Here is a 13,330-nt window from a genome sequence, read left to right on the forward strand (position 1 = left end):
GTCTACAATAGCTAGTTGCACATCATCAAAGATGCCAAGTTTTGATGTACAGTGTATATGAATTTTAAAATATACAGACAGACATACTAATATGCAGGATATATACTGCTACATGCTAATCCATCTATATTATATCAAGGACAGCCAACTCAGCTAGCTAAAGTAAACTTGATCTAAACATTGTTGAGATGGTGACCATCTCAAAGGACCCCACTTTTAGCAAGGACATTAGGATAAAGGACCCTTTATCAAAGGACACTCTTTGGGTGAACTTTAAGCCAGATGGGTCAAATGGAGAAATAAATTTTACAAAGATTTGCTTTAACCTTGACCACTTACTTTGCACACCCTCTACCCATGGTACCCATGGGCACTTGATGAAGTTTGAGCCAGATAGGGCCAAGGAGAGAGAATGTACACTCTGGACAAGAATTTCTTACCTTGATCTCTTATCTAGAAAATTGGTTCAAGGTCATTGCACACCCTCTACCCACAGGTACTCTATGGGCTAGGTAGGTCCAAGAGGAGAGGAAAATATACTTTGGACAAGGATTTTACACATAGAGGTTTTTGTAACCTCAACCTTTGTCCAAGAAAATTGGTTCAAGGTCACTGCACACCCTCTACTCATGGGCACTCTATGTGTGGAGCATTGGTGCTCATGGGTACTTCACTGGGTGAAGCATGAGACAACTGGGCCAAGGGAGAGAAAATATGATCTGGACATTTATTTTACACAAAGAGGTTTTCTGACCTTGACCTTTGATTGGATTTTGGTTCAAGGTCAATGCAAACCCTTTACCTAAAGGCACTCTATGAGTGAAGTATGAGCCTGACTGGGCCAAGGGGAGAGAAAGTATACTACTTACAAGAATTTTTTGAGCAAAGAAATTTTCTGACCTTGATCTCTTATCTACAAAATTGGTACAAAGACACTGCACACCCTCTACACACTGGTGCTCTTTGGGTGAAGTAAGAACCCAACTGGGCCAAGGGGATAGAAAATATGATCAAAACAAGGATTTTATGACCTTGACCTTTGATTATCGTTTCAAGGTCACTGCACACCCTCAACCCACAGGAAATCTATGCATGAAGTTTGAGCCCAACTTGGCCAAGGGAAGAAAAAATATGCTCAAGACAAATGAAATCGGATGGACAAAGAGATGGACAGACTGATCACTGTAGGACTTGCAGAGCATGGTCCTAACTAATCTCTGACTATTGATGCTGCTACAAGTACATGTACCAAACCCGTAAATCAGTTTTGAAGAATTTGCTTTTCTGCCAATTGAAAGATTCAATGAAAAGGAAACATTAACACTGTATCATACATAACTGTCAGCATCTTCTGTTTGACATTTGGTCTTCTGTTTGACATTTTGTTTTTCAATGTTGTATGAATGTCACACCTGTCATCTACATGATATATCATCAAGGTCTCAGCTAGATGACAACTGACTGCATTATTCACTTGTTTTTATCTAGTGATTCTTCTTACACAATTAGGTGTATTTACTATGTCCTTCACTTTTCTTACCATCTCTCCATTTAGGGTGAAAACTATGAATCTTGTAGTCATTTCCAAAGAAATCGTCAAAGGTGAACTTCTCTTTATGGCGTTCTTCTTCACTACCTGCAAAAAGCAATGAAATGTCAATGAGCTAAAAATTTAATGCTTTAAAAGTTTATGCCTTTCCAGTGTGTAAAAAATATTGCTCATGCAACCAGACCGTGCAGTTACGGTAATAATGTAGAGCAATGTAATGTACTACTGGGGTTTACAATATGCCGGTCTGTATATATGCAAATCAATTTATGCATACTGATAGTCACAAGCTGTGACCCTGCCATTTGCAACTATATTGGAATAAAATTACTGTAACATATAAACCTTAAGTCCTCTATAATATACAAAACACAAAAGAGTTTTGTATTAAAGAAAAGGATAAAACAAAAGGACTTAATTGCAGTGTGCAATCTATGATCTGGACATGGTTTGACATAGCCGTAGTCCAAGGTATCATATTTTTGAGCAATGACACACCTTTTCCTCAAGATCCATCAACTGACAGGGTTTGATCTCACAGCTAGTGTGAAATACATGATGTAGATATGAAAAAGCCAAAAGACAGACAGACAGACGGTTGGAAAAGCCTATACCATCATATTACAGTCCATGAAAAGATGGGCAAAATAAATAAGAATTGATAAAAATCTGTCAAACCTGATCGAAACTTGTTACAATTCAGCACTAAAGTACCATTTAAAAAAGACAGCAGAGTATACAAATATACAGCAATTAGCATATACTGTAAATGTATTGTATTTAGCGTGTACGATATTTGGCGGAAATTGATTTCTGAACAAGTTAGCGAAGATTTGATTAAGCACATTTCTTAATGTTCTTGTTTATGTATATATACGCAAGACATTTAGCATTGTACTTAAATTAGCGGAAGGTTCTTTCTGCCAAAAGTGCTAAAAAGAATACATAGCCAAACGTAATACATTTACAGAAATCTTCTTATCATTTTCTGTATACAGAGTCATCACACCTGCAATCAAATTATGCCCAGCTTAAATTCGCAAAGACTCTATTGTGTTGAAGAGATAATGCTGACTTCTTAAAATTTGCCCAATTGCAACGAGGGCAAAGGGGGCAAAATAAAAGTGTGGACAAACTTTTCCCTGTATACAATATCTAGAAGCAGTGTAGCAATCACTATAAACCCCACTTAGTATGATATCACATTATGAGGGTTAGTAGAATTCATTAATGATATAGCTGTATTATCTATCAAGCATCATGTTAACCATCAATGATACATCATCCTATAACTTAAGAATTCAAAATGTCATGAAACATGGATATAGCAATAATTAATACAAAATCACTAATGATAAAATATACTTACCAGGTATATCACTAATGAGTGTAAATATACATCCATTTCTGCAACGTTATATCTAATCATTAGTAAATTTTGTATCATTAGAAGATTTTGTATCATTGGTGGTTACTATAAAGCATTGTATGTATTATTTAATAGCAAACCAAAGCTTTTAACCACTATACATATTATATTAACTGGCAAGTCTGATTAATCCTCTTTTCTCTTATAAGCAATACCTTTCTTAGTGTCATCATCTACAAACATGGAATTATAAAAGTAACAAAAATTATCAGGAAAATGGAAATACACAAACCAATCAGGTACATTAGCATGTTATTTAAAAGAAATAAAAAAACTATAAACCTGTTCAAAAACATAAATAAATGCTTATACCTGTTATCCAAGACTACATAAAGACACAAGAGACCCATGGGCTACATTGCTCACCTGAGCACTTTGGCTAGAGAAAAGCAGAAAAGAGTTCAGTATTGAAAAATTTAAATATTTAAGTGCCCCATCCCCCAGAGGGGCAGGAGAGATCATGATTTAAACAAACTTGAATCTACACTACCTGAGGATGCTTTCATATAAATATGACTAATCATGGCCTTGCTGTTCCTGAGAGGGAGATTTTAAAAGATCTTGCTATATATATTCCTTTGTAAAATTTTGATCCCCTATTGTTGCCCACCCTACTCCAGGGCTCATGAATTGAACAGATTTGAATCTACACTACCCGAGGATGCTTCCATATAAATATGACTAATAATGACTTTGCTGTACTTGAGAAGAAGATTCTTTAAGATTTTTCCCTATGTATTCCTAGGTAAAACTTTGATCAGCCATTGTGGCCCAGTCCTAGCCGGAAGGGTCATGATTTGAACAAACTTAAATCTAAACTACCTGAGCATGCTTCCATATCAATATGACTAATCATGTCTTTGTTGTAGAAGTAGACTTTTGCAGATTTTTCAGATTTTTCCCTATATTCCTATTTTAAATTTTGATCCCCCATTGTGGTCCCCATCCTACCCCTGGGATCATGATTTGAACAAACTTTAATCACACTATGTAGCAAAGGTTCCATGTATGTTTGCACTTTTCTGGCCCAGTGGTTCTTGAGAAGATGATTTTTAAAAGATGCCAATAAATTTTCATTAATTCTTAATGATCTCCTTTTCACAAGAGGGCATGACCCTTCTGAATCATTTGAACAAACTTGAATCCTCTGAAACTTGATGCTTTGTGGCAAGTTTAGTTTAAATTGGCCCAATGGTTCTGGAATAGGAGTTGAATATGTGAAAAGTTTACAGATGGATGGACAGACAAACAGATGAATGGCAAACACAATATGATCAGAAAAGCTCACTTGAGCTTTTAGCTCAGGTGAGCTAATGAAAAGTTGTACAGTGTCTTAATGAAAAGAATTGCAACAAGTACTGGTTTTTCATTTTGTTTATTTCATTGTATATCTATTATATGTTCTTTAAATAAGCCCAATGTCATAAGTTGTTCATGATCATACCAAGAAAGAAAAAAATATCATCATTCCCTCACAGTGCTTTTTGACCCCATGATCACAAAACACAAAACATTCAGTTTTTGGTCTTGATCAGAAATTACGCAAAATACACATCCAAAACAAATGTCCTGAGACCATGAGTCATAATTTCAACAATACTTAGAAGAGGGTTCAATGCAAATACAGAAGTGATTCCAGAACAAGAATTTTAAAGAAATAGCACATTTTTAAAAAAAAAAACAAAACAAAAAAACATGACCAACTTACACCCTCCCTAAGGCTAAATCCTTTGCCCGGGGATCATAAATTAAAAAAATTGATAAAGGGCCAATTTGCTTTTTATAGTCAAGCAAACAATTTGTCTGTGAGTTTTGAAAAAAGTTATGCATTTTCAATAAAAGGCCAACTGCATATCTGTACCCTAAAATTTGAATCTTGGACCCAGATTTGACCAGGTCAAGTATTTCACATCTTGATCAAGAGCTTCTTGTTCATCATAATCACGAGGGAAAAAATCCTGTTACAATCCAATATCAAAGAAAAAGATTCTGAAGGTGCATTAATTTTGTGGTTTTTGCTATCACAGAAGAGCTAGAAGTGTGAAGGAAAGTAATCCCCCCTCCCCAGATGCTGCAGGTACCGGTACTTTAATTCTGGTCGGAATTTGCTAAGGTGACATTCAGAGATGAAAATGTTCAAAATGTTTATACACAACATTGCTCAAAGACTGACTGTAAGACATAACAATAAGTCACTGTTCTTATAAAACAGAGCAGTACAATTTTTTTTTTATAAAATGGACAAGTGCCAGTTATGAGCCTTGAATTTGTGACTACAAGGCTTTTTAATGCAATTTTTTTATATGCAAGACATTCAAATGAGACAGGTCTTAAAGGTTGTGAACAACAACTGAGCATAATATTTATGTCCAGCTTTTTGACATTGTAGGATACTCACAGGTGATATTAGATCACCTATTGGTATCTGACAATGGCTTTCTGAGTGGTAGTAATTTTATGCTGTACCTCTGATGTCATGTTACACTGCATTAGTACCTCAAAGTGAGGCTGGGAGAACTATCTCCCATTCATGATTACTTTAGCAGTGGTCAAACTAATTTTGATATCAATTTCATATATTTCAAGCTGTGAAATGTCTTTTATCCATGCTGTTCTACAGTAAAGCCAAATATATTCTATGAATAGAAGCATAACTGCGTGAACTTTGACCATGTTGCATACCGGTATTTCTTCATATTGACGTATGTATTAAGAAAATATCCACTTGAATGAGTGTACATTAACAAACCTAAATACTTCAAAGGAAACTAAAACAATCTTTTAATGCTACAATTTTAATATAAAATATCACTGTAAAGATAAAATCTCCAGAATGAATTACAGCTGTTTATCCCTATAAACATCTTGTTGATTTAATTTTCAAATTACAACATTCTTTCATCCATGGATCATTATCCAAAATGGCAAGCAAATAATTCATCTTTATAGACTATGATAGTAAAAAAACACAAAAATTTGATGTGATTAAATTAGATGAGTAATTCATTTATTGTAAGCACTCATTTTTTAAAAGCAACTTAATGTAATGCGTGGATCGAGTACCCCTTGTGAATACTGATCAAGTTAGTAGCCGTCGAACAGAATTAAATTGCTTTGCTGATAAAATTTGCATATTTACATACAGAAATTAGTTTTTCTCCTTGACAGTAAATTTCAATTCACCAGAGGCTGGCATGTTTTCTGGTGTTCCAAAAACAGTTCCAGTCACTGAATTTCTGAACTTCAAAAAGCCAGACCCATTTATTGTCTAAGATATTACTTCATGCACTCTGAACATTAATTATTACTGGCAGAGGTAATCACAAAATTTTTAAACTGACGTAAGTAAGAATTTGAATTATGTAAGTAAATGTATTTTTAATTTTTATATTTTTATGATATAAACTTGCAACATATCTTATCATTGTATTCTAACTGTTCAAAGCAATGATATGCATACTACTCATCCTCTATTTTATCTGGGTTTTTTTTTTTTCATCTAGTAATCATAATACGTGTATTTGTACTTCAAGTACATAAAAGCCGAGTCAGAACTCCATTCCTGTAAGCACTACATAACACAATGTAGATTATTAAACTTTCATGTTAAATACTCAAATCTGATTAGTTGAGATGTATTTAACAATTCGTAATGTTACCCTCAGCAATAGCAATGCACTTGACAATGGGTAACACAACGAAATCTCACATGCGTGTTAATTATGCGAGTACGATTCGCTGTAGAATTCTCAAAATGTCACTTGTACATTTGAGAGAAGATGAATAAAATTTACATCAATTAAAAAGCTTGTGTTCGATGTAGCTTGATTGAAAACAAATACTGTAAATCCCTTTTTATTTGCGAGAATTTTATTTTAGCATAATTACGAGAGACAGATTATTTGCGAAAATATTATTCTCGCATATAATAGTATTCCTAAAGATTTTATAGAGCAGTAACCACAATTCATGAAAATTTCTTTCGCTTTTAAGGAGTAAATGTTTATCTTGAATAAATACTGTAATAAATTTTAAGTGATCTACATGTACAGTAAAAGACAGACAAAAAAATGCTTGCGAGTGCAGAAATAACAAACATTTCAATGATTAAGGACTTTCTGAATGAGGAGGTGGGTCATTTTTTTTTTAACTTCCTTATTGAGAAAAACAAAAGTGGAGAGTGTGAAACCTTTCTAATTGTGAACTTACTTCTCCAATTTTTTTTTCTTCGCTGACTTAAATCAAAAAGACATTCAGTATAATAAAATAAATAGTGCCTGTTTTAGAGGGAAACAGTTGAAATTGACATCCCTCAGAAAACCATTGTCAACCTCCGCTGATGCATCTGTTGACAATGGTTTTCTTTGGGGTGTAAATTTCAATTGTTATTCTCCAAAACAGGCACCATTTATATATCATAACAACCCCCCCTCCCACCCCCACTTTTAGATGCTGTCTCCCATTAGTAACAAACAGTAGAGTCACAACATTTCTGAAACAATATCTTGACAAACTAGAAATATGTCCATAGAACATGAATGATCCATCCAGGGTTCATTGGTAATGTAACAGAAAATTTGTATTAGTGTATGAAGTTTGATGAAAATACCTTGAATAGTTTCTTTAAAACTGAGTTTAGTACATAATAAATAGTAAATTCAAAGGTCACTGGGAAGGTCAAGGTAAAAAAAAAAATGGAAACAGTTGATAAATTCTCACCAAATAATGTATCACTGCATAAGCTTACATAAAAACACATCTGGAATAGTTTCTTTGAGCTAAAACAAATTTGAGAAAAGTGAGGTCAAGGTCAAGGGAAAGATCAAGGTATAAAATGTTGATGCAATTGAAAAGCTCTCATCAATATGTATAAGCATAATTATAAAGTTTGATAAAAAGATCTTGAATTCTTTCTTTGAAACTAAGCTAAACACAAATTTGAAGTCAAGCTCAAAGGGAAAGTCAAGGTCAAAAATGTTGAGACCATTGAATAGCTCTCATTAATATTTACAAGTATATCATGTTTGATTAAAATATCTTAAATAGTTTCTTTGAAACTGAGCTTAATCCCATTTAAAGATAAGTGAGGTCAAGGTCAAAGGAAATGCCAAGGTCAAAAATGTTGATGCAGTTGAACAGCTCTGATCAATATGTATAAGCATATATGGTTTGATAAAAAAATCTTAAGTTTCTTTGAAATTGAGAAAATCACTTATTTAAGAAAGTGAAGTCAAGGCCAATAATAAAAGGAAAGGTCAACAAATGTTGATGCAGATGAAAAACTCTCATCAATATGTGTCAGTGAATGAAGTTTGATAATAATACATGTATCATGAATAGTTTCTTTGAAACTTAGCTAAACACAACTTTAAGAAAAGTGTGGTCAAGGTCAAAGGAAAGCTCAAGATAAAAAAATGTTGATGCACTTGAAGAGTTTTCATCAACATGTATCAGCACATAAAGTTTGATAAAAATATCTTGAATAGTTTCTTTGAAACTGACCTATAACCCAAAGTGTGACAGAAGGATGGAAGAATGGAAGGACGGAAGACAAACATTATTTGCCCAAGCCATATTCATGCTGGGGCATAAAAAAACTCTATTTGAAAACCTAAAGTGTGCTTTCTCAAAGGTATATGAATACGACAACTGTTGTTAAAATCAGTACTACATATAGCAAAATTCAATTGATTGACCCGAATCAGCTAACAGGACATCCTGTAAGAAAACAAGAGGCCCATGGGCCACATCGCTCACCTGAGTAACTTTGGCCATGCTGTTCATTACCAGACTTCCCCCCTTGTAATACCTATTGTGGCCCCGCCCTACCCCCAGGGGCCATGATTTGAACAATTTAGAATCTATACTACCCCAGGATGCTTCCACACAAGTTTCAGTTTTTCTGGTCCAGTGGTTCTTGAGAAGATTTTTAAAGATTTTTCCTATATATTTCAATGTAAAACTTGGGAATCCCTATTGTGCCCCCCCCCCCCATCCCTGGGGTCATGATTTGAACATTTTAGAGTGTACGCTACTTGAGGATGCTTCCACATAAGTTTCAGCTTTTCTGGCTCAGTGGTTCTTGAAAAGAAGATTTTTCAAGATTTTCCTATATATTTCAATGTAAAACTTGGATTCCCTATTGTGGCCCCGCCCTACCCCCCGGGGTCATGATTTTAACAATTTAGAATCTACACTACCCCAGGATGCTTCCACATAAGTTTCAGTTTTTCTGGCTCAGTGGTTCTTGAGAAGAAGATTTTTAAAGATTTTTCCTATATATTTCAATGTAAAACTTGAATTCCCTATTGTGGCCCCGCCCTACCCCCGGGGGTCATGATTTGAACAATTTAGAATCTACACTACCCCAGCATGCTTCCACATAAGTTTCAGTTTTTCTGGCTCAGTGGTTCTTGAGAAGAAGATTTTTAAAGATTTCTCCTATATATTTCAATGTAAAACTTGTATTTCCTATTGTGGCCCCGCCCTACCCCCGGGGGTCATGATTTGAACAATTTAGAATCTACATTACCCCAGGATGCTTCCACATAAGTTTCAGCTTTTCTGGCTCAGTGGTTCTTGAGAAGAAGATTTTTCAAGATTTTTCCTATATATTTCAATGTAAAACTTGGATTCCCTATTGTGGCCCCGCCCTACCCCCGGGGGTCACGATTTTAACAATTTAGAATCTACACTATCCCAGGATGCTTCCACATAAGTTTCAGCTTTTCTGGCCCAGTGGTTCTTGAGAAGAAGATTTTTTTATGACCCCACCCTATTTTTGTCTTTTCTTGATTATCTCCCCTTGTAAGGGGACTTGGCCCTTTATTTTAACAATTTAAACTCCCCTTCCCCCAAGGATACTTTGTACCAAGTTTGGTTAAAATTGGTCCAGTGGTTCTTGAGAAGAAGTTGAAAATGTGAAAAGTTTACAGACGGACGGACGGACGGATGGACAGACGGACGGACGACGGACAACGGGTGATCAGAAAAGCTCACTTGAGCTTTCAGCTCAGGTGAGCTAAAAACTTAATCTGCAGTTTCAAAACATAGGCACTTGTTTCTATAGAAAAAAGTTCATCCCCTTTTTATTACAGAAACAAGTACCTGTGCTTCCAAAGCATCCCTAACTAGCTCTGTAGAGCTTTACAAAAATGCCCAACATGAAACAAAAAACAAATTTGATATAGACCGAGTCTGAGGCTTACCTGGTGTGACAAGGATGATAGCAGTGATAATGAGGGCACACACAATCAAAATCACCAGGAGGGCAATGGCAATCCCCCTCCAATTTCTCTGCTGGGTTGTTCCCCCAACCAGCTCCTAAAAAAAAAAAGAGAAAAGTTTTTTAAGGAAAAGAAATTATAGTATTAGTCGACTCTTAAATATGAAGTCCAACTTTGGACATTTAGATTACCCTGTCTTTCTCCATGTAGAAATCTGCAAAAAATTAAGCCTCAGTCAATAAAAGAAACTGTTCTCTCTAAACTTTTCAGAAAGTAACTTTTTGTTGTTTCTTAAAACCTCACTTCAACATATATTACACTTTTATCAAGTACTCTTCACAGGGATGCAATTTAAAGTACATACACAAAGCAGATTCTTATAATTCTAGTAACTTCAACAACAAAAAAAAAACATTAAAGGAAGCCAACTTTCATGTACTTAATCAAATTGTGTTGCTCAAAATAACTAAGAAATAATTAAATAATCTATCAGACTTGGAAAAAAGTTCAAATTGCATTACTCTTCAATTCCGTCCATAACAACAAAACCACAAAAATGATGAAAAAAAAAGTCAAATACAATACCACATTTTTTCCTACCATATGCCGATTATAACAAAAACACTAAGTGAAAAACACTTCCAAAAGATTACCGTAGCCTCCGATATTTGCATAATAGTGAGACGGATTTCAAGAATCTCAATTTCAATCCATTAGAAATAAAAAAAAAAAAAAACCAGCCAATATATTTTGTATGTGTTCTCAAACTCCAGGGCACAAAAAAACAAAAATATACAGATGCTAAGATTTCCTTAGCAATGCATTCTGGAAATTGATGGATTCTCAATTCCAATATGCTGCGCTCAGGTTGAAATCATTCACAGTATAAGTGGGATTTACGTAGAGTTCTATTATAATGATTTACCGTAGAAGATTCCATTTTCATGACTGATAGCTTAGTTTATTACATAAATTTTATAATGAAACACGGAACATGTTGATTCCCAAATCAATTTTAGATCCGTAAACTGTATAGCACACACGTGGGATGAACTCGATATGGGAATTAATTTTCACAGTTTTATACACAGCTGATGAAAAACAAGTGGGATGAAATTTTCTGTTTTTTTCTCTTTAACAAAGCATTATTGAAGAAATGGCATAAGTACTTTGTTATGAAAGGGCAACCACCTAAATATTATACCATCGGTTGGCAATATAAAATCATTATCCCAAATCCCAATAAAAACAACACCAGTGTACATTTTAATATCTAAGTTGAAGAATTTGTAACAATATACCTGATCACCATCACTCTCCACACTAAGACTCTTCTTCATTCTTTTGTCTATCATAGTTTTTCTTTAACTTTTAATTAAAAGAAACTATTTCCTTTCAGGATCAGCTGTGTTGCTTTTTTGCTGACCCTTCTCAGATATTTCTGTTTCAGAGGAAAATCACCGTACATATGCAACAATTAATATCCATAAAGTTTTTGATGAAAATTTATATATCACTGTAGATCACTTAACAATATGTACTTAATTCACACATGTACAAAGGCTAATTTACAGAATACAAGTCCAGATTCCATTATTAAAGGCAGTCAGAAAATTAAATCAAACTTGCTGCTTTCTCCAGGAATTGATATCAGAATTCATGGCTAAGCAAAGAAGACATAAGGAAATGAACTGCAGGATGAGTCAATGTCTATAAGCCAGGCTGAAGCGTAGCTCAATACTAAAAGCGAACCCCTGTCTTCTGGATGTCCTTAATTGCAGCAAATCTTGGAGGAACCGTGGAAAGAATTGTCAATAATTCTCAGATCCTAACTGCCATGACACAAAACTTCTGTCACAGACACATCGATTCAAGCTCGATTCAGGCTTTGGTTGTTAATTATTTTTTGGCCATTTTGAGACATTGCCTCTATGGATCATCCATCACGTCTCCGCAGGGAATACAAGAAGCAGTGCCTTGGGATCTCTTTTAGTAACTGTCAGATGCTTGCCCATTCCGGATTTCTTTGGGAAAGACATTAAATATTTTTTTCGCATACAAAGGATGCTCGCTATTTGTCATAATCGTTAACAATATGCATCATCATTCAAGCAAAGTGCTTGGAGAAAAAATCTTAATGCACGATAATAGGAAAGTTTGGAGGCTAGTACTTTGTTCCTTTTCCCTATGCTAAAGACATTAACTCACTCAGGAAATTAGAAGAGAACATTATTCTCAATTATAAAAAGAAGGTTTTTTTGGTTAAAAATGTTTTTCCAACCCTGCATCTTTACAGTTAAATGATAAAAGTATTTCCCATTGTAATAAGAGAGCAAAGAATCTTGCAGGTGTTGAAATGATATTCTCTTTTGGGAAGTCATGGCATTCTTAATCAATATTCAAATGAAGGATATCTGCTGATTCAGCCATTTTACAAAATATAAATTTGCTTTAAAAAATTTTTTGCAATGTACTTCAGTGAAAAAATAATGGGGCCAAAATTTCTTAGAATAAACAGTATTAAAACAGTAATGTGTAATATTAATGTATAAAATGTCGAAGTGAATATAATTTGCAGCTACACTATAAATGTCACATTTTTAAGTTCACTGTTGGCAATGTAACTAATGTATGGGAGGTGCATTGATTTTAAGATAGTTATATTTTTGAAAAGTATTTTTCAGGTATTTTCCAATATTTATTTTGCCAATGTTTTGTCAATATTAACCATACCAATAAAATCCAGGCTTATACCTTCATAACAGCATTAATTTTGAGTAACAGTCTGAACTACTTCTTTGTATCCTTTTGGTAGTAATTAACTGTGGCTAATTTATTGAAAAGGAAGAGAAAACAGCTGATGCCAGAGTGACTGAAGTGGAGAGTTTTATCTATTGTAATTATACAGGTTTAAGAATATGGTGTCAGAGGTTTGGACCTACAGTCTATGGTGCGGACTAGCTACCAATAGTCCATCAAACCTGTGGTATTAAGCAGAAACAAGAGGCCCATGGGCCACATCGCTCACCTGAGTAACTTTGGCCATGCTGTTCATTACCAGACTCCCCCCTTGTAATACCTATTGTGGCCCCACCCTCCCCCAGGGGCCATGATTTGAACAATTTA

General features: G+C 34.6%; 1 protein-coding gene across 12 annotated transcripts in view; it reads right to left on the minus strand.

Moving 5' to 3' along the window:
• Nucleotides 1-13,330, minus strand: part of LOC133173036 (dipeptidyl peptidase 4-like) — a 119,200-nt gene that overhangs the window by 12,884 nt on the left and 92,986 nt on the right. For 6 of the 12 annotated variants that reach the window (XM_061307930.1, XM_061307932.1, XM_061307933.1 and 3 more), the window contains exons 2-4: nt 10,187-10,301; nt 3,134-3,151; nt 1,541-1,636 (exon numbers count right to left, since the gene is read on the minus strand). In XM_061307930.1, coding sequence (XP_061163914.1) covers nt 1,541-1,636; nt 3,134-3,151; nt 10,187-10,301 — 229 coding nt within the window. Of the gene's footprint in view, nt 1-1,540; nt 1,637-3,133; nt 3,152-10,186; nt 10,302-10,857; nt 10,909-11,505; nt 11,560-13,330 lie in introns of those variants that run through there. The other 6 variants (XM_061307931.1, XM_061307936.1, XM_061307939.1 and 3 more) reach the window with 3 other exon arrangements.

The sequence above is a fragment of the Saccostrea echinata genome, unplaced genomic scaffold (genome assembly GCF_033153115.1).
Source record: "Saccostrea echinata isolate AGI-Se365-2 ecotype Australia unplaced genomic scaffold, CSIRO_AGI_Sech_v1 ptg000056l, whole genome shotgun sequence".
NCBI lineage: Eukaryota > Metazoa > Mollusca > Bivalvia > Ostreida > Ostreidae > Saccostrea > Saccostrea echinata.